At 42.4% G+C, this 24,524-nt stretch overlaps 2 protein-coding genes across 2 annotated transcripts; one reads left to right on the top strand and one right to left on the bottom strand.

Annotated features, from left to right (window-relative positions):
* Nucleotides 1-4: 4 nt before the first annotated feature.
* On the bottom strand, nt 5-10,337 carry ccdc191 (coiled-coil domain containing 191). Its single transcript, XM_079181030.1, has 17 exons — nt 10,248-10,337; nt 9,588-9,626; nt 9,230-9,365; nt 8,968-9,120; nt 7,756-7,934; nt 7,377-7,600; nt 6,673-6,817; nt 6,368-6,558; nt 5,980-6,229; nt 5,067-5,494; nt 3,932-4,023; nt 3,493-3,575; nt 3,295-3,396; nt 3,008-3,151; nt 1,701-1,853; nt 1,263-1,417; nt 5-190 (listed from the first exon to the last, which is right to left on the bottom strand). The coding sequence occupies exons 1-17, from the start codon at nt 10,323-10,325 to the stop codon at nt 49-51; spliced, it is 2,694 nt and encodes an 897-aa protein (XP_079037156.1). The 5' UTR covers nt 10,326-10,337; the 3' UTR covers nt 5-48.
* A 625-nt stretch (nt 10,338-10,962) lies between these two features.
* On the top strand, nt 10,963-23,606 carry qtrt2 (queuine tRNA-ribosyltransferase accessory subunit 2). The gene is made up of 9 exons (XM_079181236.1): nt 10,963-10,999; nt 11,270-11,497; nt 12,214-12,269; nt 13,984-14,060; nt 14,527-14,736; nt 15,710-15,909; nt 18,378-18,547; nt 22,166-22,286; nt 22,423-23,606. The coding sequence occupies exons 1-9, from the start codon at nt 10,977-10,979 to the stop codon at nt 22,673-22,675; spliced, it is 1,338 nt and encodes a 445-aa protein (XP_079037362.1). The 5' UTR covers nt 10,963-10,976; the 3' UTR covers nt 22,676-23,606.
* Nucleotides 23,607-24,524: the final 918 nt, after the last annotated feature.

The raw sequence follows: 24,524 nt of genomic DNA, 5'->3' as shown, positions 1-24,524 counted from the left end.
GAGAGTTGTTGAGATGTTTGTATGTGTGTGGAGTTTCTCCCAGAGGCTTTACATTGGATAGGAGCAGAAATCCGGCAGAACCTCAGTCACTCTCCTTCCCAGCTTCTCCCGCCGCTCCTCCCTCACTCGTTCCTTGCGCAGCAGACAGGGAAGCTGCCTCCAGGCCAGCAAACATCGCCGCAGCACCCGTCTGAAGTGCAGGCAGATGGAGGGACAGACGGGAACAGAGCAAGTGAGCAATAAGAAGCTGAATTATAGGGACCTCTGTGTTGACAAATCCTAATGAGTTTTCACATAATCTCACTGGGGGCTTATTGACAATGGCAGCTGGGCAGCCGGTGGGAATTCACCTGCAGGCTGTGGCCATTTAGCTGACCTCACCTGGGAAGTTTAAAACCACTCACATTCTGTGTCAATGACGGTGAAATCATTAAGTTAGAGCAGTGCTCCAGAAACCATTCATTTTGTCCACAATGGGAAAACAGAGGACAGAATAATAATGCTGTGACGAAGAGCATAATCAAAACCAAAATGTTTTTGCTGATTTAAATGTATAATGTGTAGGAAGCAAAAGTATTTAGATGTAAATTAAAGTTTCCACTCATTCAGTGAATGGTCTAAACATTTACAAGCAAACTTGCCAGAAGGTAAATGTCTCCCAAACTATTGGCTAGAAAAAGAGTATTATTGTGGGAAATACTATTCTTTTAATTACCCAGGGCTAGAGACCAGTCGGGCCATAAACGCTCTGCTATGCCAGCTAGTTTAGCCATATTGACGTTTCTACTTGAGCAGCAAAACCCTACAACTGACATTAAACGTAATAAAAAGAGACATTTACAATGAACAACAGATTTGAGGCACATTACTGGAGTCAAAGTGATGATGGTGAAGTCTATAATCTAATGCATAGGCAGTTAATGTGGAAAAGATATTATATACTGCATCTGCTCCAAGATCCAGTGGGTTAACCTTTATCATATTCTGCAGTGTTTGTTTATGAATTAACTATCGTTATTGCAAGTCAATCTTGAAAGTCATAACTTCCAAAATAGAATGAGCCTTAAAATGTCTAAACGGTTCAAAATTACGTTTAGTTTGATACAAATTCAAGGCATTTTGTTTTTGTTTCGTACTGTGACCAAACTGCGCTGATATTACATTTCAACTTGTATTCAAACAAGCTGTTCAATTTAATTTGACACCGTACTGGCACACTGCATCCACACGGTGAACATATGGGATAGTCGTGGGCAGCAGACCTGTTATTGTGCTCCTGAGCCAGCTTCTGACGGCCCCACTCCACAAGCCTCTCCTGGGTCACATGGTCCAGCAGTGCCAGCAGAAACCTCCTCAGAGTGCGAGTGCGATAGAAACGCTCGGCTCTCTCCTCTTGAATCATCCGCCAGTCATTAAGCTGAAACATACAGCGCATCCTCAGAGACGGGTGGATTCGACTGCATTTATAGCAGTGAAGTCCACAACGGGACAACTGCAGGTTAGTTTGAGTGATGAGGACAGCACTGGGTTAATCACAAAAAGAAGAAAATAGTCTTTTTGAAAACATGATTGAGTGCAGCTACAAGAGACGATTAGGAAAAGGTGTTTCTCTCAGTCACTGGCAGAAGATGGGGAGACTGCAATCCGGATTGAGTATTTCACTTGTGTGTGTGTGTGTGGGCGGGCGTGTGTATACGCACTCTTTTCCAGCGGCTTAAGCTCCTCCGAAGCAAAAAGTGCCGGTACAGTAGGTCACCAGAAGCTTCTTTCTCAGAGTGGGAGTCTCTTGCTGATTGCCGCCAGCCTAGTGTGCACCGCCTCAGGAGGAAGAGATTGTGATGACTCTCGGCCAGCTGGCGGGGATTGAAAAGAAAAGTGTTGATGCATGCTGATGAGTGCATCCAAACTCAATCATACGTGCCAGGTTGAAACAACGGAGCGCTATCAAATGATAACGGGCCTGTCTCCGAAACATGTATGCACACAAGTTAGTTTTTTCTGCGGAACATTTTGAAGATGAAATAATGACATGCTTTAGCTTGGATAGTTTCCCCCCCGCCTTGATGAGTGTGTATGTCTGTTCTGTACGTGTGCAGGTCCAGAGGAGTGTAAGTGTGTTATTGGGTGGTGGGTTTATGTGTGAGCGTTGTTCGTTTTAGCTGCGGAGGGAACCCTTTTATCACAGCAGGTTTCATATTGCTTAATCTATTTAATGTGTTAAAGTGCGTTGCCTATGGATGCGCAGCATGTGGTTGGTGGTACTTTTGTAAAATAATAATAATGACTAACTGTTGTATAGTAATTTGTAATCAGGCAGGCAAATGGAACAAAAAAACCATCCCAGCAACATAAGTAAATGCAGAATAAAAAAAGAAATGGATGCATAAATCAGTCAAGAAAAAGATAAGAGACAGAGATTCTACTCATCAGGGCATTTTTTTAGAAGGTATTTAAACCATTGGTTAAGGAAAAGCTCAGTTGAGGTGACTGACAGGACATACAAAAGCCTCTTTGAATCAGATTTGTCCATATCATCTTTGTCACATGGAAAGCTTTTTAGTGTGAGACAATTGGGAAGTATTATGTCCGTGAGCCATGAAAGACATCCAGCCACAAGTAGAGATTTAAATTATAAAAAAGCATTTCAAGGACACACATTTCCTTTCAACGAAATACATAGCTGACGTATGCAGTACTGTATGCACGCCAGTCTATAACCAGCTAGGTTTTTTTTATTATTCAGATCCACAGTATGTACCTGGACCTGGATTTACCCGTGTAAGTCTGAATGTCCTCTTGCTTATTGTAATTCGTTTGAAGGAGCATGTGTGATAATGAAAAGCCTGAAGCACTCCTTGCACAGCTTCCTGGTAAAAGAAATCAAGGCCAGAATCAAAAGTTTCTTTCTCAAATTGTTGAGTTGGAGGACTGAGGGCAGGCTGAATCTGACTCACAATACTGTATGTTGCTATAGCTGAAAGCTGAAAGGACAAGACGAGTGATTCACCTGTAAGTTGGCTTGTCTGATCTGAATGAGGCGTTTCCATGGAGCCAGGCCTCGCCGTAGCAGCAAGTTTCTGTGGTAGTGTTGACGGGCCAGCTTCAGGAGCTCCTGTTGCCTTTTCAGTTGCCTCTGTTTCTCCTCTTCGTTCTGCACAGACAGAAAGAAGTGACATTACTTGAATATGTTATAGTGGTCACTGGGGTACAGTCCTGCTACATGTCGGTCAGCGTTACGGCTTCCTGTCTTTTTAATTCACGTTATTGAGAACAGCCAGGAAAGATGAATCTCACCTCTCTTTCCTGCCTTTTCTCCTCCCTCTTCTTTTCCGCTGCTTTGTGTTTCTCCTCCTCCTCCTCCCGCTGCCTCTGCTCCTCCTCAGCTTTCATCTCAGCCTGAAAAGTTCCAATTCAAATTTGTGTTTTTTTAATATCGTTTCAGACAATTAAAACTTGCTACTCGTCCTGCAAAACAACTCGTCAATCTCTCACCAGTTTGTCCTCGTCCTTCTTTCTCTTGAGTTCCTCGATTTCCTTCCTTCGTTCAGCGCGCTGACGCGCACGGACCTCCATGGCTTCAAAGAGATGAAGAGGAGTGAGTTGAGCACAAGGTATTCCTCTGTGGTACGACACCGAGACTCGGGAGTGGATATGTGGATGACTATGTATGATTCGCCCTTCATATTCTGTACACGTAACTGGTAGGACAACATGAGTGGTGTTGTTGCGGGACTATAGACTTTCATATGAGCAAATGTTATGTCTCCATTGGCGTGATTCAGGTTCATGCAATGTTCTTGACAAAAGAGCTGCAGCATTCTATGATTGGAGGCAGATATGTGCCTGCTACATATGTATATATGTATGTGGGTGTTTGTGCATGTCATCCTCTGCGTTTAAGCTCTCTGAGCGAAGGACCTTGCAGACTGACCCGTGATGATTGGATGGGGGAGTGTCTGCCGTGCGACAGCTTTCCTTGGCGGTGCACAGAGACTGTCAGGTTCCCCATGAACTCCCGATGCCCTGCAACAGTACCAATCACAGCCATGAGCACCGAAACAAAAGGCCCATATCTCTGTCGCCACATTCACATCTTACTGATCCTTGCCGGGCAAATTAAATTCGGACAGGTATAGACTTGAGGCAAGCTCAACCGACATGCGCCGGACTGTCCATAAATCTTTAAATGAAATTAAGTCTGAGGTGAAGGGCAGACCTTTTTGCTTTTATCCTTGAAAACTATGTTCAAGGTTTCATAGACTTCTTGGAAAGTCTCTGCAATCAAATACTACTTAAATAAAAGAACCGTTAATGTACAACATATTAACTTTTGCACAACTATTGACTTTGGCACAACCCCCACTCCTCTGTTCTCTTTAAGCTTTAAAATCCCTCTGCAGCCGTTTCTTTCAATCTACCCCTATGAGACTTGTATTTAATAAGAAAAGCTATTAAAGGATAATAACTTCTACCCCAATTCACCTCGGTGTAGCTCCTGAAAACAATGAGTGTCTTCACTATTCTAGACATTTGAGATATTAGGTTAAAAGGGTATTATTTCTGTAAAAATTATACAATCTTTACTATCTGAGCCTCTAATAAATGATTTTAGTGGAACAGTAAACAAAGTGCAAATGGCCAAAGAGTCCCTCTGACTTTAGAATTAGACCCACTGGACCAATTTCTAAGGTTTAATTTAGTGCAACATTTTCAGGTTTTCCTAATTAATGCTGAAATTTGTACCACTTTCTGGAAGTCACCCTTAATAAAAGGCTCATAAGTTGTAACTGGCTTTAGTAACAGTCATAAAGTAATTCACTGATGCATTTTAAATCCGTTACAAAGCCGTTGAGGACAACATTGCCAGGTTGTAAACCATCTATCCTTCTCCAGTATGAAATCAGACCTTCTAGAAAGGTGCCACAGGACACATGGACGATGGCAGAAATAATATTAAAAAGTATGTTTTCTTTAGTGTATAATCACCTGAAATCAGTTACACCGTGAATATGATGCACACACATCTAGAGTTTTTGTGCCGTCGAGACATTTTGCAGTGAGCCTACCTCTGCTCTGTGGGGTCAAAGTTGTGGCTCTTTGGTCTTGGTCCTCTTAGCATTGATAGCTGGGTGAGCTGTGTGATTTTTTCAATTTCCAGCTCCAAACCCATCACACTCTGCTTCTTCTTCAGCTGTGCAATCTGCTCTTGCTGCTCCGTCAACAGCTTCTTCTGCTGTGTGATGATCTGCTGCTGGACGGCGTGTCTGTTCTCAAACCTGCTGCCCGGCGGCACTGCGCTCCTTGAACCGGTAGAGCCGCCGCCGCCGCCCTCACCTCTCTGCTGTGCCCCATGGAGCTCAGCAGCAGTCGGTGCCGCATGGCGTCTGGTCACCTGCCATGGCTGAGTGGGCCGGGCCACAGCACCCACAGGGGGCTTTTTCTGAGGTACTGCAGAGGCTTTGGGGGCTACAGTGCCTGACCTCTGGTGATCCTCCTACACAGAAGGAAATAGAGCAGACGCAAAGATGATATCATATATGACAAGGAAAAACCATCTAAAAACTGAAGGGGGATAACATAGATACAGCGTCCCAGTGCAATATAATCTTGACTGAGCTCCAGAAATCCTGATGTATAAGCAGCAAAGTCTTGATGGTGAGGATGACCTCTTTATTGAACCATCCACCATGAACTTCATCTCCTGTTCTGTGTTTCTGTCCCTCGAGCTCTGTTCTACTATCCTATCCTTTTACTTCCCTATAGCATTCTCTCCATCTGCTCTAAGCCTTCCCATCCACTATATTCACAGTTTCACACCCACCTTCTTTCCTGCTCTCGCTCTCTCCAGAGTTGTGAAAACTTCATACTAAGTTTTTCTCCCGAGTTGACTAAGAAAGGTTCAGGCCATGCAACGAGAAGATACTATTTTGTATTATTAATATTATTTTTGAAATGAGGATTTGTGAGTGCGCCTCTCACCTTCTCTGGGGTCTCCGGTGGGTTGGAAGCCTCAGGTGGGGCCGTAATTGCCTGAAAGGTTGGTGTTTCCGTGGACATGAATTTGCCTGTTGATGCAGCGTTGATTAAAGCAGCCATCTTGCGACGGGTCACCTGCTGCTGGGCCAAAAGCTCTCGTTGTTCCTTCTCTATGCGACACCATAGCTGCCACTCATTCAGACATCGCCGTAATAACCGCCTTCGGTCACTCTCCACGGCCAGCTGGCAGTGTCTGGAGGAGGGAACAAATCAATTATTGCTTCGTCAAGAGACTGTCTTCTAGGTATACTGTCATAATTAACAGTCTAATTTTTTTATATAGGTTGTAACTAACGTTATTAATTAACCACAGAATTTCAGAGTTTCTTGCCTGTGTTCAGCCCGTAGATCCTCTTCCGTTCTCACCAGCTCTCGCTGCTGCTGTTCTGCCCACACCACTGCCCGCCACCCACGCCAGGCTCTCAGCTGCCGCTTCCAGTCACAGAGGGCCATGGCCTTACCTAAACGTAGCCTTCGGTCCAACACAACTGAATACCATCCAGAGAAATGCCTCTGCAGACACTAAGACATGCACATAAAATGCATGCAAACATGCACATCCACGAGTTAGATCAATTGACGTTGATACGTTTGCTGTACCAAGCCGCAAGTACACACACTCACAGGACAACCAACCTTGAGATCCACCATGTGAACCATGGTTTGAAGTTTCTGTTCTTTATAAAGTCGCTCTCTATCCTTCGGCTGCTGCCTCGTGAGAGGCAGAGGAGCTGACTGGAGGCTTCTGGCGGCCCTTTGCCCTTCCACTCTCTCTCTTTCCCTGTGGAATAACCAAAGGTATACTCCTTAGTCTACCAGTCACCCAAAAAAGTTCCAAGATAAGAAAAAGGTAACCATGAGACCAATTTCACAAGTTACAAATATTTTAGTTTGTATAAAAACACATGCTATAAACCAATCACAAGTTTTTCCATAATTGGACAACTTGAATTTACCTAATTCTTTATTTTTTTCTCTAGGTTCATTTTTCATGCCCTCTAAAGTTGATTTTACAGTATAAATCCATTTTTCATTCCAGCATGGTTCCAGCCATTGATTGCTTTTAACAAAGGATGTTCGTGATGAAAGCTACCTGAGGACAGAGTTACAGTTGTGATAAAGAAAACCTTGGCTGGTTCACACCTTGTGAGAGATTGCACAGCAGTCTCATTGTGCTGGCCAAGCGCTTACCCTCCACAGGGAAACTTCCACAATACTGGTTTGGGTCAGAGAGTCTGGCTTACTTCTCTTGACCCAAGGGCTTGAGGCCCCCCCCCCCATCCTTACTTATAGGTGATAAGTGCTTCAGCACAGGCCAGTGGTTGCTGTGAACACCATACCTCTGTCGAACCAGCTGTTCCAGGCCTCTCCTCTCCTCCATCTGGCGTCGCAGTGTCACCATCTCCTGCTGCACCATCTCCTCCTGTCTACGTGCCTGCTGCTTCTTTCTCGTCTCCTCGTCTCGCTCCCTCCTCTTTGCCTCCTCTCTGGTATCCCGTCGAGCCTCCCTCTCTCCCTGTTGCCTCTGCCTCTCAGCCTCCCGCCGGGCTCTGTTCTCTCGCACCTTCAGTGGCAAACGGTAGCAATTAGTATAAGTGAGAACACAACTTCGGTTGCCCGTCATTCCGGCTGATCCAACTTTCACGGTGACAATTTCCCGACCCGCAGTGTTCACATCTCTTTATCTTTAGGAAATTGAGTTTCACTTTGTTGACATACCTGCAGGTGTCGTGCTTCCATGGTGAGAATTGGATTTCTGAACTTCTTCCTCGTTTGTCCAACATCCAGAGCCAGTTCCTCCATCACCCCAGAGTCCAACACCTCTCGCTCCATCAGGTCTTGTAGGAAGCTGTTCACAGCACTTTGCTCTTCCTCCTCGGCCAAGCAGTTGTACAGATCTTTGCACCAGTGAGTGTGAAAAATAAGCATTATATCACAACTGAGGAGTTTCTAAAAGGAAAATCCCTTCAGTAATGTTTATTCCATTAACATTAGTGCTAATTACTGCTGACCGGTTTACAAAGCATACAATATGTTTTTTAATTGATTTTTCACCAGCTACTGGTTTCACCATGACATGAAAATCAACGTGCTGAGATTTAACATTTGCTTGAGAATCTATTACAGAAAGCATTTAGTTAACCATGGATATTATATATTATGTTTTTGTTATTGTTCAACTCTATTGTAGTGCGGTAAAAAATATGAATTGTTTTGAAGTCACTTCTTTAAAACCGTTGCATTTCTGGTTATGTTGTAGGAATATGAAACCCAAAATACCAAAAGACTTGTGAAAAGAAATTTGATAGCCTCTTGGTTCAAAATATTGCAGTAGGTGTTGAATTTTAGTGTTGAATTTTAGACTGTGAATGCACCAGTTAAGGATAAAACAAAAGAAGACACTGCCCTGCAACACAACTACACTATAATAACTTAACTTTAACAAAAAGTAAGTTAATAAAATACTAATTTCTAATCTCAAGCAAGTTTAGCATCTTTGGAAGTAGATTTTATATATATTCAGAAACGTAAAAACAACAGACTGTGCCATAAATGTTCATGTCATCTTGAGCGTAGTTCACCACAGAAATTGAGATCAAAAGATTGTCTCCTCAATATGACCTGAGTTGGAAGAAGGATGAGACTGACCTATTGGGTCTAATTTCCTTTCTGCTGGTAGTCGTGCAGTCAGGGCTACATGATAATGACTAAATCTTTCTTTGTTCTACTCCTTTAAATGTGATCAGCACTAACCTTTGAAGTATTCAACCACAAATAGCTTTCATTCATTAGTCCCATTATTTTTTTGATTTGTAATGTCAGATGTAAACCCCAACATTCCCATATATCGAGGAAATTTGAACCGCTCGTGATGAATTTAATTAAGGAAGCTCAAGTTAGTTAAATAACGGTTTTGTCCGCGCTATGTACCATCAAAGTTGCCGTAGTTAAGGGCAGCAGGCTGCGCACTAGCCAGTGCAGCGGGGCTTCTCCTCTCATCGCAGCACATCAGGTCATCTTCCTCCTCCACCTCCAGCTCCAGCCGCAGCTTACTGCTCAGCCAATCACCAAGAAGAGCCTGAGCTGCAAGCAAGCACCCAAATATCATTGTTCAGCCTGCAGCTGCTGCACAGGCTCAGCTCTATTATATATAGGTAACACCTCTCTAGAGACACTCTATGGGCTGACCTACCTTCACTGTAAGCGTCATCATGATCTCTTAGCTGGTCAGAGCTTTGCAATGGTACACCTAGGCTGTTGGTTCCTGAACGAGGTTTCTTGTGGGAGAAGACTTCAGATACAGCAAACTCGGAGGCCACCTCCACGCGCTAAGGACAAGAAAATAGACTGACTAATGAATATTTTCACCATCAATTAATCTATGGATTATTCAGTCACTTGGTGAATATCCATCAGTCAAAGGTGACATCTTTAAATTGCGATTTGTCCAATCCAAACAGTCAAAATCCAAAATAATTCAGTTTACAATGATACAAAAACATGCATCGTGAAAATACAGACATTCACAGCGGCTGCACATAAGTTCTAACCTTTCTCCACCGATCGATATCACCATTCTTCACATGCATCTGTTAAGAAAAGAAAAGAAAAGCTGTAAATACTGTTTGCAAGAGAGATTGTGCTGGCCTCATGGTCACCTTTGCCTGCCTGAAAATGCCCAGCCAAGCTCACTGGCACCTTGAGCACAGTCTGCAAAAGGATGGCTGAGCCAATGCATGATGCGGATTATTTCACAGGAAAGCTTAGCCATTGCCTTAAATCAGCAGATTACTTTAAAAATCATTTCCCAGACGTCCAAAAGTCGGTGCATTACTAGCAGCGATTTAGCAACACTGTCTCAGGTACAGCTGACATATGATGCGGCTGCAGGCAAAGCCCATCTGTATGTAGGCCTTTGACAATTCTAAACCCGACATGAGGTTCAGAGTAATAACACTGATGTGCTTTTCCTTCGTTCATAAATTAAATAGGGCCCTTTTTACAATTATGTTCGATCTCGAGGGGATTTGATAATCCTGGGAAAAGGGGTCTAAAAAATCGAAATAGATTGAAATAAATGTTATTAAAGAGTAAACGTTGAGGTGAGCTGAAATGTAGGGTATTATCTAGAGACACGGGTTCATTCCCTTTTTCCAATTAGAATTAGAAGCCCCATTCCTCTCAATTTAACATCCAAAGACTACATGTACCTTGTCCGCAGATGTTTTACTCTTGCCGATCCTCCGCCACCTGAACAGGTGAGGATTGTGACCTGGGAACGTCATCATCTGTTTAATGTAATCCCAACCGTCACTACAATGTCCTCTTCTGCCAACAGCCACACAAGCCAACTATTTCACCACTATTGTATCAACAAAAAGTGTTCAGAAGTCGTCACAAAGAGCCCTCGCTCAACAGAAGTCACTGTAAACAAAACGGGCATCGAGTTTAATCACACAGGATTCTGGGTAATGTAGTATATTAACCATTTTTTTAGCCTCAACGATGCATTTTAGGACTACGTGGACCACTACTACTTTCTTTGTTGTTCTTGGTAACCGAGGCAACCCTGTGAGCCAAATTTGAGTTTAAATGTAATAAAACTTAAAAGTAGAGTCAATTAAAAAAAATCCAGTAACATAACGTATTTAAACTGTTTCACAACAAATTGGTGTTTTGATCAAAAAGGATGAAATCGCGCATTCTGTAGTTTTCCAAGTTCTGTCGCGGCCGCTCGGTGATGACGACATATGTAGGCGACTTGTAGTTCATGTATTTTCTTTCTGCCTTTGATCCGCCCTATGCTGCCTCTGATTGGTTTATTGTGATATTCTAACCAATCCAACCAACGGAGGCAGCGAGCACTAGCCAATCAGAGACCGAGGAGGGCGGGTCATGCCTCCGTAGGATTCGTGTGAGCCCAGCTTCTTCCGTGCTTCATGACAGACAGTGAAGTTTGTAGGTGAGTGAAGGAAAAGATGCTCTTCATTGAACAATTATTTATTTAAAACCAGCATAACTGCTAATGCGTGCGTATTCTTAACGTGAGTTAAGAGCATTAACGTTAAACATCTCAACTCGGCGAAAGCTTTAATAACACGTGAATGTGATTAGGCTAGTTAGCTAAGTGGCTAAGGTACTTCACGTGTGTTTTGCTAACTGGGATCACTGTCGTTCAAACTCGTTGTGGTTTAGATATTGTTCCTAAGTGTAGTTCTGTCAACCTTTCTAGAGCTACTCGCATGGCTGGCAGCAGGATGAAGCTGGAGCTGTCCCGTGCAGTTCAGGGAAGAGGTCGGCTGGGCGTCCTGAAGGAGCTTGGCAAGACGGGGCAGCACTCTCTGGAGGTCCCTGGATGTCTGCTGCACACACACCTGGGCACGGTGCCCCACCTCACCCAGGAAACACTGCACACCCTGAGCAACCTCCCCTCGGTCACTCAGCTCACCCTGTCCAACATGTAAGCTTGTAACTCATCCCACACCATACACATGGACTACTGTCTTATCAGTTGGACATAGACAGGTAGAACCACATTAAAACCAGTAGAAACAATGTATAAGTAGACTAAAATAACTAAATATAGAAATGACTGGGACAAGGTGATCAAATGTGCAGTTATTCTACTTATTTCTGCCCCCGAAGTCTGCTTAATGAATTTATAAAATAACAATAACCCTCATCAACCAGAGCCACTACCATAGGGGATTGTAAAATACCATGTAGAACAAGTACCTTTGGGCAGTCAGTCTTTTCCTATCGGCCAGCTCACACCTGAAACAATATTCCCAAAGAACTAAGGAACACAACATCTCTCAACTCTATCTAGCTATCTGGACAATCAATCATGCTCTCATAATCCGTTATAGTGGTTATGTCAATGTTTTACTAACGGTCTATGCTTAAGATGTAATTGTGCTTACATGCGTATGGGTCTGTTCTTATGTGTTCTTATCTTTTCTTTTAATATCATCAAACCTGCCAGATATTTCAGATGTAAATTAGCTTGTATGGCTAAATCTGGCACATTTACATGGTGGCTCATGTTAATTAATGTGCATTGTCGCCTGTTAAATTAAATCATATAAACATACACACACACACACACACACACACACACACACACACACACACACAACTCTCTCTCTGAAATCTAACTCTTTTTCTCCCCTCAAGAGCAGAGCATCAGGAAGTATTGGAGGAGTTCAAGGATGGATTCAGGAAGTTTGCAGGTACTTTTGATCACTCCCCCTTTTGATCTTCCTCTAACCTTCCTCAGTACCACTTAGACTCATCAGGTATAAGTGATAAGTCAATCAGGAGAAGAGCGAAGAGTATAAGTTGGGACATTCTAGCAGACCACACAGCATTGATTAGACATATTCATATTGATGTAGTAGAGCTTTATCTACAGACACCCAATAAAGACACCAAATTGAGTTGTATTTCAACTTTTTGTTGCATTTGAATAAAATAGTTGTAATCGCTTTAGTTTGTGCTGCTAAAGGCAGTCAACTGCAAAATGCTATGGACAGGTATTAGTAGTGTGCACATCTGATACTCTATACCGGTACAAATATTGGACAAGATATAAAACTAGAGACCATCTTGCGATGGGAACAGTGGTGTAAAGTGGAAGGGTAACTCCCCCTCTTTCAACCCCCACAAACAGACAGAAATATAAGAACCTGGCAAAGTGCCCCAAATAACTTCTGTGGTAGTTCCTGTTACAGAAGGTGTCTCCAGGACGACGTTGTTTCCACGTTGACTCACGCACAAGTTAATATAGTAGCAGCTTATCGTATGTTCATAAAATAAGTTTATTAACAACTTTTGATGTTGAGATTTGAAGTGTCTTCTTGGTCTTGAAAACAACAGTCTAAACACGTGAAAAAGCTGTTTTATTCCTTCAGTCTCAACTTTAGTTTAAAGCCAACATGGATGGGAAATCCATAAAGCGTGTGTGATACAAGCTACTGGGTTTGACTTTGTGGAGTGTTTTTTTTTTGTCAACATCTTTTTGTGTGTTAAAGAGTGAAAGGATATCATTGGATTGGGATCTGTATCTTTAAAAGAGGCTTTGCGTGTAAATGCCTTTTTCCCCCTCCCCTTTAATGGACCGCTCGGTGTGTGTCTGCTGAAAAGCATTGCATTTGACCTGTGCTGTGTTTCCGTCCCTTGACCGAAGTAACTTTGGTAATCATTAAAAACACGTCTGTCTCTCACACTGTCAAAACAACAAGTAACACCATATCCAGGAGGAAAGGGACCGTTAGTTGAACTGCATTAGTCGCATTTTAAATAGCAACCACATCAGAAGAACCTCCACCAGGCTCAATATCCTGTACTGGTACTGGTTGATGTTTGCGATGTAAATGTCAAGCATGCACAAATTTAATCCGAAGAGCTTGGGGTGTATTCACATCATTCCTACTGGATAGATTGGAAAGACTGGAAAAAATTGCTTCTAAATATATAGTATGTTGAGTTTAATATTGAAAAGCTGATTAGCTCCGTGAGCCTGACCGTTCTGAGTAATATTAATAAATACCACAGAACAGCAACCTCATTCAGCTTTGCTGTACAACAGTAGCCTTGTTACTCTCCTTCAAGCAAACAAATTATAAATGTAATCACTTGTTTTACAGTCGGGGGATTAGTACGGTGCTGTCTCTGAAGCCTCAGAAGGGAAGAGCAGTGATTGAATAATTTTAAATAATAACGTTTGCTGCTATAAAGCCATTTGTTTTCTCACCTTTTTGATCTTCTGCTGCAGCTGTGTTTGCCGATAAGGCCGCAGCTCATTCCTCTCTCCCGACTCCTCGTCACATTAACATGCAGTAATGAAGCTCTCCACCCTGTCACTTGGCTTCGTGCTCTGTCTTCGCAGACTTTAACCCCCTTTTGTCTAACTTGAAATTTGCATTGATTTTTCTTTTCGTGCAGGTCTTCATGATGCTGTGTTTTACTGCTCGCTTCACGACCCTGCGACTCCCTGCCCAACAGGTTACACCACCAACAAGGTGAGAGGAAGCTTCTGCTTACAGGAATAGTTCCACATGTTGGGAAATGCGCTCATTCCTTTTTTTTAATGCCTAGATTTGAGGAGAAGACGATGAGAAGATCAACACGACTCTCATATGTGTGCTACACATGTAACTGTAGCCATCTGCATGTTAGCTTAGCATAAAGGAACATGTAATTACAACATATTTTTTTATTTTAAATCTTCTATTTTTTTGTTTTTTTACACCAAATAAACCAAAGCAAATTCCTTTTTATTGTGAAAACCTACTTGGCGATAAACTGGATTGTCATTCGGATTTCTGGTCCTTATGCTAAGCTAAGCTAAGCTAACCAGCTGCTGTGAGATTGGTATCGATCTTTCCGATATTTCTCCCACAATGCGAAACTGTTTAAAGATAATGAATTCACTAAAGCTGTTGTTTCATCTTTTTTGTTTTTTACATTTCTGGGGGTTGTCTTTAGACGGTGTCCGTGTGGGGCAGCGGCGGGCGGATAGAACTGACGGTGGCCAAGTTCATGGCTCTCCAGAAGACCGTGCAGCCAGACTGGTACCAGAGCATGGCCGATGGAGAGACCTGGCAGAACAACACCTCCCGCAAGAGGGTGCGAAAGTCAGTGGATCGAACTCTTGCCCACCTGGATGAGTGTCTGTTGGTTCACCAAAACTCAAAGGTACGCGCACACACAAGCCGCAGTCTAAACAGACACATTTCTATTACATTTGTGAATCAGTCATGCGCGGCACGAGCGCACAAGGTAAGGATTGATTGTTTGGTGTTTTTGTTGTCGCTGTGCTGCGGCTGGAAACACAGTGAGATTAGCAGGAATACATTAACGAGTTCATATATTATCAGTAGGTGTGTGTAAAGGCTGAGCATCAAGCATGAATAATGGAATCAACTTTTCCTTTTTCTTTTAAAAGCAGTGAAACGCTGAATGATTTCATGATAGAGAGAACAAAGCTGATCCACAGGAAGAGAGGCGGGAGATGGTGTCTGACACCTTAACTCAGCTATGCTTCAGAGGAGATTATAGATATATATTTGAACTGCATTGCTTTAGTCCTAGAAGATATGCAGCTTGATTTATAGGAACATGTTTCTTGTATTTTTCTTTTATGCTTGCAGTAATGTGAAAGTGTGTTTTTTACACACGGTTTTATATTGTGTGTAGATTTCATTGCCCGTGTTTCTTTAAGATGTGCTCTTCTGTGTATTTTATTGCCTGGATGGGAGCCACATTTCCCCTGGCACAAAATATGTGCAAGTGTAGAATGAAATTGAGCTGAGAGCCAAACAACTGACGGCGAACTGCAGGTGATTCTTGACATCAACATTGTACTGAGTGAGCTGCTTGATAGCTACTGAGCTCCACCCCCCACAGCATCTCTCCTCCTCGTGATGTGCTCTCAACTTCATGTTGAGTCATCAAAACCCAGATGGGCTCTGACAAGAATACATTATATATGTTTGTGCACTAAAGGTCAATTTAACTATGTGTCTGCACCACGTGTGGTTAGAAAAAAGGACATTCAAGTTTCATTATACATTTTCCCTCCTTCTCCTTATTTTTCTTGCTCTTCTTAATGTCTGTCAGAGTTTCTTTCTGTCGGCTGTTTAATCACCTAACTGCCTGTCATTGCCAGGAGTTGGAGGGAGTGGAGGTGTTCGGGGTGGTGGAGGGAGGAGACATCCTGGAGGAGAGGGTGCGCTCAGGCAGGGAGACAGCCAAGAGGCCTGTGGCTGGATTCTGCCTGGACGGCCTACAGACGGGCTCCATGGACCAGGCCCTGAGGACCCAGCTCATCACGGCTGTGACCAAGGAGCTGCCCGAGGACAAACCCAGGTCAGCTTGTGACTGTGGATATATATATATATATATATATATATATATATATATGTGTATATGTATGTGTGTGTGTGTCTATTGATTACACACACACACACTAATTATACAACAGTGTTCAACTGGAAAATAGTCCTGGAAGACAAACAAAAGGAGGCATAGAAGCTGAACAAATGGAACCCTGTTGTTTATTATCTTGAAATCAGTAAAACAGAGGCATGCTTTGTATTTAATCACCAGTTTAGAAACAGCCTGTAGATGCTCTAAATCCAGACAGAATCAATGAATTACTCTTCAAAGGGCTTAAAATGTCACGTACCATTTTAAGATGATGTTTTAAAATAGAATAGATAGTCAAGTATTCAATTTGAAGTTGCCTCTAACGATTCTTTTCTATATCTGATTTATTTTCTTGATTGACCACACGGCCGAAAACATTGGTAGATGGTGAAAATGTCCAAAGTAACCTCTTCAACTGACATGTTTTTGTCCAAAACCTCATTATATTCAATTTACAATTATAATGAACCGACATAGCAGCAAAAACTCATATTGGAGTAACTGAAACCAGAGGAGGTTTTGAGTTTTTCGCTTGAAAATGCCTTAAATGATGCTAATATCATTTTCTGTTGGTCAAGGAATCAATTCATTGATTCATTGTTTGAGATCTAATTCAATTAGTAACATGAAATGGAAAAAAAATCAACCAACTCTGTATATTTGGCAACCTCTAACAACACTGACATTCTTTAATTCTTTACAACTGATACACAAATGAATACAATTGTGATGAATGATGACTCTTCTCAGTGCAGCAGTGTGACTCAATGACTGAGTGGGCTCAGTTGGTGGGTTCTGCTCAATCAGTAAATGAACTGCTTGATTGACTACAAGTGAAAACACAGCAGCTCAGTCGTGTGCAGTCATTATCTCAGCTCACTCTTCAGTAATAGTGCCAGTGCCATTTAGTCTTTGTTTACTTGACTACTGTCCATCTTTAGTTTACTGAGAAATATGAATTGTCTGCTGACATTCCTTTTTTAAATCTAAAATGTCTAAAACGCTCCCGTTGAAACTACCAACTGTTCTGGCTAACAAACAGCTTAAACTAAAAAGCCACAGATTAAAAAAATCTGTGACAGTGAAGCAGCACGTTTAAAGGATCTTATTGTGGTCGAAACATGATCGTTTTCCATGTTGTCACATAACTGACAGCAAAAAGAACATGATATAGTCTTATAAAACCCAATATCTCCCGCCTGACTGACTACACTTTCAGAGTACACTACTTGTTAAAGGTCAAACTAGATGTCCCTGGTTCGCCTTTCAGAGGCTTTTCACCGGAGACGGTCTCACATGAGAGCTCCTCTCTCTCGGAGGTGATACCTTGGTTGCTGGTTGCTCTGGTTGTGTAGATGTTGCTTCCTGCTGGAAGGTGAAGTAGAGTCCATTATCAAATGCTAAATTGGGCTTGACCTTGATGCCTGCATGCAGAGAGTCAGCGGGAGCCAGTTAACTGAAAGCACTCGACGAGCACAACCACCTAAGGGTGCACATGTTGTTAAAGGGTAATATGTTGTGGAAGCTCGTGTGGTTCGTTCTGTCCTTTTCTTTTACGAGGGATCTTTAGAGGGCGATAGCACCCATGCTGTGATTTTGTATCTAAAACTTGACATTTGGATGACGAGCACTTAGATTCTGGAATTTCTCAGAAGCCACCTTATTGTTAATATACGTTGTCCTTTACCAATACATCTCCTGAATGCCCATGAGCTGTAGTTTGTGTTTGTAAAGAAATCGCAACAAGTCGTTTTGTACAATGATGAAGTTTCTCACTGTGGAATGGCTCGTATCGCGACTAACATCATCACACATGAAAACAGTTGGGCTCATTTGATCCACAAGAGTCTCAGCTTTCCAGTCAATTTCATTTATGAAATTCCAAGACCCAGCATGCAGAAATATTTTCTTTAGAAAGGAGTAAGTAATACATTTATACCGCATGCAAAGAACTGCAGGTTGTTTTGCCCCAAACTGCATTGGATTAGAATAAAGTGGGCACATCTGTAAAGGGGAGACTTGGGTACCCAGAGAACTAATTTCTTATTCAAATATCTTTAGGTGAGAGTTAAAGGGACTCCTCTGAAAATCAGCATGCCAATTTTCCCTTGACAAATGTAGCCTTAGTTTGGATCATTATTCATCCCTCTTCCTGACCAGCATGACATGCTTGGTACCAATGGAATCCTTAGGTTGCTAGTTTCACATGATTCCATTGTTTCTCTCAGGGTTTAGCGAGACTAAGGGGGTCCAGGGTGCATGCTCTTAATTAATGGGAAACACTGTGATACCATTAACATACGAGTATTCACTCCAGCTGTAAGAATGAGCTACAGCCTCTTAAAGACATTAGTGTCTCCGAGGGTTAATGTCTATGATGTTTTCTGCTGTTTGTGCGTGACTCTCAGACTGCTGCAGGGTGTAGGACGACCGGATGAGGTGCTGGCATGTGTGGAGGCCGGCGTGGACCTGTTCGAGAGTTTCTTCCCCTTCCAGGTGACCGAGCGAGGCTGTGCTCTTTGCTTCAGCTTCGACATCTCCCCGGACCCAGAGCTGGCGGGTAGAGCTGCCCCTGCAGGTGTGGTGAATTGCCGTCGTGGTTAAATGTTGAGTAATAGTGATACTCGTTACCCAGATACACGTTTCTAAAATGTTACGTTTCTACATGAAAACCTGTGGAGCTAACATTAGCAGAGTAGGTTAGCATATCATTAACTAGCATTGGCACGTTTATGCTATGCAAGCTACTGAAGGTTTACTGAATGGCTACACATGCTGCTTTTCGTTTTAATGATCGTAACAGTGCATTAAGACTTACAGGTATGTAGTTGAGATGTAGATCAAACTTGTTAACTTTCAGCTGCTCTAGCCTTTTCCTTTTTAATTTGTATAAACTCTTTAATCTGCACTCTCTTCTCAGGCAGTAATTTATGCAACTGTCACTTGTTTTTAGACATTAGCGTTTAACATTTAACTCAAGGTTTATTTCCACATTTAAAAAGGGGACATTTCGGCTCTTGTCAAATGACTTTTCAGGTAAAAGAACCTTGCCTAAAGCGAAAACATTTTTGTTGAAGTGTGATGAAGGAAATTACCCCAAAAGATGGAAAACCCTGGCATTCTATTCAGGAGCAAACTGACATGTCACAATGTCATTTGGGAGCTTGGGTAGAGGGCCTCTCTAACTAGATGCATTTGGATTTGAATGAAACCTCAATTGATATGAGCTTGTGCTAGAAAATCATTCCTATTACCATGATCGTTTATGTAACATCATTTCTGTGCATAAAGGAGATGTGGACAAAGCAATAATATATTTATTTATTTATATTAACAGAGAAGTTTAGGTGCCAGAAAGAGAGTAGGGTGGAACAATGAATGAAATCAAAATTGACATCGCAATGTAATAGAAAGCATTTTTTTTATTTAAAAGTTGGTTAAATAAACTTTAGCAGAGGGTTGGAATGCTGCCCTACGCTCCATGCGACAGAGAGTAGAAAATAAACTTGTAAATATCACATTTATTGTTGATATATTTATGTTCAGATCAGGCCTGTTGTTCAGTGAACAATACAGAAGATAAGGAACTTTAAAAAAAACAATATTGGTCTAAAATTATCCCAGTAATATTCTCCCATGTCATCCAGCCCTTAGACAGAGATGATCAGATATGCCCAATAATGAGCCAGGCCAGCTTTTGTCAATTTCTATAGGAGGAGCCTGTGATGCTGAGCCTGGTGCTTATACAAGCATAAAGGGCCGTTCATCTCACAGCAGAGAGGCTGCGCAGAGACATTTCTGTAATTGCAGCATCTATAACCACACTTACAAGGTTCAGAGTCCAGACCTTGCAGAGTATCTTCAGTAAATAAACAGCTCTTAATCTAATTACATTTGGTGAGCGCAAGAGGAAGTCTGACTACAGTTTGAGCCTGTTTTCACATAAGTGTGTGTGTGTGTGTGTGTGTGTGTGTGTGTGTGTGTGTGTGTGTGTGTGTGTGTGTGTGTGTGTGTGTGTGTGTGTGTGTGTGTGTGTGTGTGTGTGTGTGTGTGTGTGTGTGTGTGTGTCGCGTGTCGCGTGTCGCTTTAAAATCAGAGCTGGATCTAACGGGCTATTGAAGTTGCCGCGGTGTGTATTTCTAGCCCCAGGTCAGTTGAGGTAGAAAGAAATTCAGCTGGGGGAATTAAATAAATGGTGCATTACATACAAGTAAGTCTGGGCCCATCGTCCCGATTGTTGTCCCAAGTGAACAGCTAAAGACGTGTTATGACGAGAGCTGTGGGAAATGGCCTGCTGAAGACTTTGTGCTTCATTAAAAAGTAGCGATAAACTCGTCTGACAGCTGGAGTGAAGTTCGGTATCCGGCAGCATCAAGTGTCAGACGGCATTAATTGATTCTGCACAGGGAGCGTAATGCAGTTCAGTGGAGCTGAGAGCAGTGATGGTGTCAAAGCTGAAGAGAAATCCTAATTCCCCTCTCAGCCAATTACAAACATCCTGTGGGGGGAACCTTCTAGTTAAGACCCTCTTTGACGCTGCAGACCATATGCTATTTCATCCCCTTCCTTCCCTTTTACCCACTTGAAGTTTTACGCTTCATCGTTATACATTTACGTTTTTATCATCTGATCTTACTTTTATCCCCTAACCACACTTCCTCCACCTGTTCTGCCCCAAAAAGTCAAAATGCTAAAGCACAAATTTCAGATTGACTTAAGACCTGAATCTGTTTAACCATAAAATGAAAATGTATTAATCCATATTAGAAACGTGTAATTTCAGGGGAACAAACAGCATTTGTAAGAACTAGAAAACTGTGCTAACAACCAAACTGCAGCTCTACAGCAAGTTGCAGTTAGCAGGTGAATTAGCTTTAGCTGAGGCAGTAGCCTAATGTAATCATAATGAAGAGCAAAAGGTAACACCAGATAAACTAGTCCTGCTAACATAACTAGCCTAGCTTATCAGAGAGGCAGTACCTGCCTGTAGTCTCTGCCTCCAGTGAAATTCATACGATTTGATGTTGTTGAGTCAGGCGTCAACTCTCCGGTTCTGAAAAGTGAAGCCAATGCTGAAGGGCCTTAAACGTGCTACCTTTTGATTGACAGGTCGCTACCACAACGTTGTCCGGTCTAGTCTTGTCCGTGCTTTCGTCTTCGAACATTGACCTTTTCACAGTGTGTTTTCAGTTCATGAAAGTTGATTATAACATTTAGTTTGCTTCGATATATCTTGTTCAGAGTTCGGTTGTCATTCCTGGTTGCAAAAAAACCAAGATGGCGACCGCTAAAAAGGCAAACTCTAAGCTTCAAAACGGTAGTTTCCACAAACCAACGGTGACGACGTCCTCTTCTAATATTCAGTCAATGGGTTGAGCTACCTTTGGAATTATGTATTTAATTGAAGACTAATTAATTAAACTGCCTGAATTGTCAAAATGGAAAGGAAGTATGACGATGAAGAACAAATTATCTTTGCAGCCTTTTAGACAAAACATTGAGTGTAATGCATGCAAAAAAATGAAGGTTTCCAACTGTCTGCCTCACAGTTTGGCTGAGCCTTTTTCTGTTCTGCTCTATGCTTTTGTAAGACAGAATTGCTCTTCTCTACATCTTATTAGCTTTGGCCAAGTCTCATTTTGTTCCTGCTGTTCTCTTATCACCCCCTCCTTAAGCTAAATTATATTTTATGCTCTGTTTATACACTTTGTTGCTCTCCGCTTCACTTGCTTCAGTTTGCGCTAAACCCTATCTTTAATCATATTCATCGTTATGGACCATTTTCATCCTTTTTCTCTTTCCCTCCCTGTAGTTTTCATCGTCCTTGTATCCCTGGTGTCTTTAACTGTGGTATACCCTCCTTTGAACAACATCCCTCTGGATAACACACAGTCTTTATCACCTCTGGTTACTTTTCTATTCTCATTAAATTAAGTGAAGTGACCTTGCATTGAACGCCCCTCTGTGTAGGACAGGCCCCGGTTGTCAGAACATAATTATATTATAGCGTAGGGGGGGGGGGGGGGGGGGGGGGTATAGGACACAGCACTGTTTAAAAGGGGTCAAGCTACAGTATGTGTTCCCGTTTTATTGTCACCGCTAGAGCGCTGTGGTTTTCTATGTAGGGACGGATGAGATATAGTGTGAATAGTTTGTGTTGAGCTGGGATTAATGCAATGAATGTATGCTTTGCTAGTGCTGGAGCTGGAGCTGGATGGAGAGAGGGACACGTCGGGAGAGACTCAACAGAATGGAGATTTAAATCCTGACGATCAATCGCAGATGACATCCTTTGAGATCAATCTCAAAGACAAGAGGTTTGTGGCAGCTATCATGAAACCCCAACGGGTTTCAAAAGCCGCAATGCTTGCAGAATCAAGAAGACTTGATTCATATTTCGGGTGCCTGTTCATGATTTCTACTTTCTTAAAATTCCTTTGAACTTCTACCCAGATACAAAGATGACTTCAGACCCCTGGTTGAGGGGTGTGGCTGCTACTGCTGTAAGAACCACCAGAGGGCGTACCTGCACCACCTGCTGGTGACCAATGAGCTGCTGGCTGGAGTATTGCTCATGATCCACAACACAGCCCACTATCATGCCTTCTTCGGCGCCCTGAGAGAAGCTCTGGCCAATGATAAACTGGAAGTCCTGAAGAGACGGGTACTCGGGGAGAGAGGCGGGCAGACGGAAAGAAATGAGTAAGACTGATAAATCAGAATGATAGGAGAGGGATTTATCCTGCTTTTCCTCTCAAGGATCACTGGACTGACGTGGCCAGACTCAATCAAAGCTCTGCCGTACTACTGCAGAGACCTTGAGACCAAGTCCCTCCACATGTCTGACGTCATGTCTCAGAAGCACCTTTAGCAGAGGAGGATGAAAAGACAACACGGCATGTGAAGACGACCATTTGATGTGTGTCCCTTGGGTTTGTGTCCTGGTTTCATACCAGGAGGGACTTCCTTAAGCTTGTGTATTGATCAGAGCAGATAGCCAGGAGAAGTCAGGGCGAAGTGGCTGTGAACGGAGCTGTGTAGGAGGTCAAGAGGACTTTGCATAAAGAGGGAAATGTGAGGATGGATGGTGGTGTACTATCGACAATGACGGACCCCCTTGAACTGCCTGTTGTCCTCTGGACTCATTGAGAAAGAGTAGAGACCAAAGGGAGGATCAACCAGTTATTAGAGGACAAACATTACTGAAAAAGATCTTTCTTTTCTCCTGTTATACATTAAACGTCACGTGTACAAAAGGATTTCCTTGAGGCTTTTTTTGTAATTTCATACTTTCTTGATCTCTATTGGTCAATCATCTGTCATGTGTCTTGTGCTCCATGGATATTTTTTATGTTTCATGTTTACGTTTGTCAATAACCAGCACGTATGATGAGATTGTGTCACATTAAACACACAACATGCGGATGTGGTGGTTGTTGTTGTCTCTCTTGGGTTTCGGGGAGGTTAACTGAAGGTTTGAGCTGACAGCTCCACCGTTCCTGCTGCTGAGGAAGGAAAAGATCAGGGATAGCTAGATATGGGTCCATGCTGCCTCCCGTGCACCGATGGAGGGAGGCCTTTTGAAGGTGAGGAGATATAATTGACTACCATACAGTGCAGATGGCTGTGGGGGAGGAGAGAGGAGTCTGACAGATTTATGGAACAGCAATGAGGATTTTTGTCGGACTTGTGGGTTACCTTTACTGCATTGAGCATTATAAAGAAGCCGTTTGGAGGATTTGCTGTCATCAATAAGTGGGCGAAGTGCATAAATATTTAAGTAATATAGGCATCAAATGGGTTTGGAAAGATGGTCGTCTATCTATACCTGTGGGGAAAATAAGTAAAAAGCTAAAAGAAAAAGCAGTAACCTCTCGACTTCATTTTAAGGTTTAAGGCAGTAGACACAAGCTAGTGTGGAGAATGTTGTGAAGTCTATCCCCCAGATTAGTCCGTCAAAATAGAAGTATTGAATGAATAATTCCTTCCTTTCCCTGGATAACTTGATATTTTAGTCGGTAAACTCTGAGAGGAGGTGAACATGTCCCACTATGTTCACCAGCTGGTCTCTAACTCCTGAGCAGGAATACGTCAACAGTAATCGGAACTTTTTCATTGAAAAAGTTTGCCCGCTGCAGCTGAAAATTAAACGCGTGGGCCATAAAAGCAAAAACAAAAAAAGAACAAAATGACACTAAAATGCCCCATAAATTAGTCTCTGTGGATTTGTCACTGAGTGACTGTCCCGTTCACATTTCTCATAAAAAGCATTTATTAGCGCAGCTTTAAACTGGCAGACTGAGACTGAGGAACAGTTTTATTCGTTTTTAAGTTTGCAATAGTATAATACAGCTATTATCTCAGTTATGTCCAGTTTAAATCTTTATTGTGGGGATTAGTTCCATAAAGTGTTTATATCAGTGGAAAAACTGAAAGCAAAACTGAAAATGATAAAAAAATAAACTTTTAAGAAAGACTTATTTCCATCTAGGAGCTTACATTCTTGAGAGCTGATTACTATGACTCATTCTTTGTGTGCCGCCTCCTCTGCCAGA

The sequence above is a fragment of the Pholis gunnellus genome, assembly GCF_910591455.1.
Source record: "Pholis gunnellus genome assembly, chromosome: 20".
Lineage (NCBI taxonomy): Eukaryota > Metazoa > Chordata > Actinopteri > Perciformes > Pholidae > Pholis > Pholis gunnellus.
Note: the sequence above shows the minus strand (reverse complement) of the source record. Positions and strands in the feature narration are given on the sequence as shown.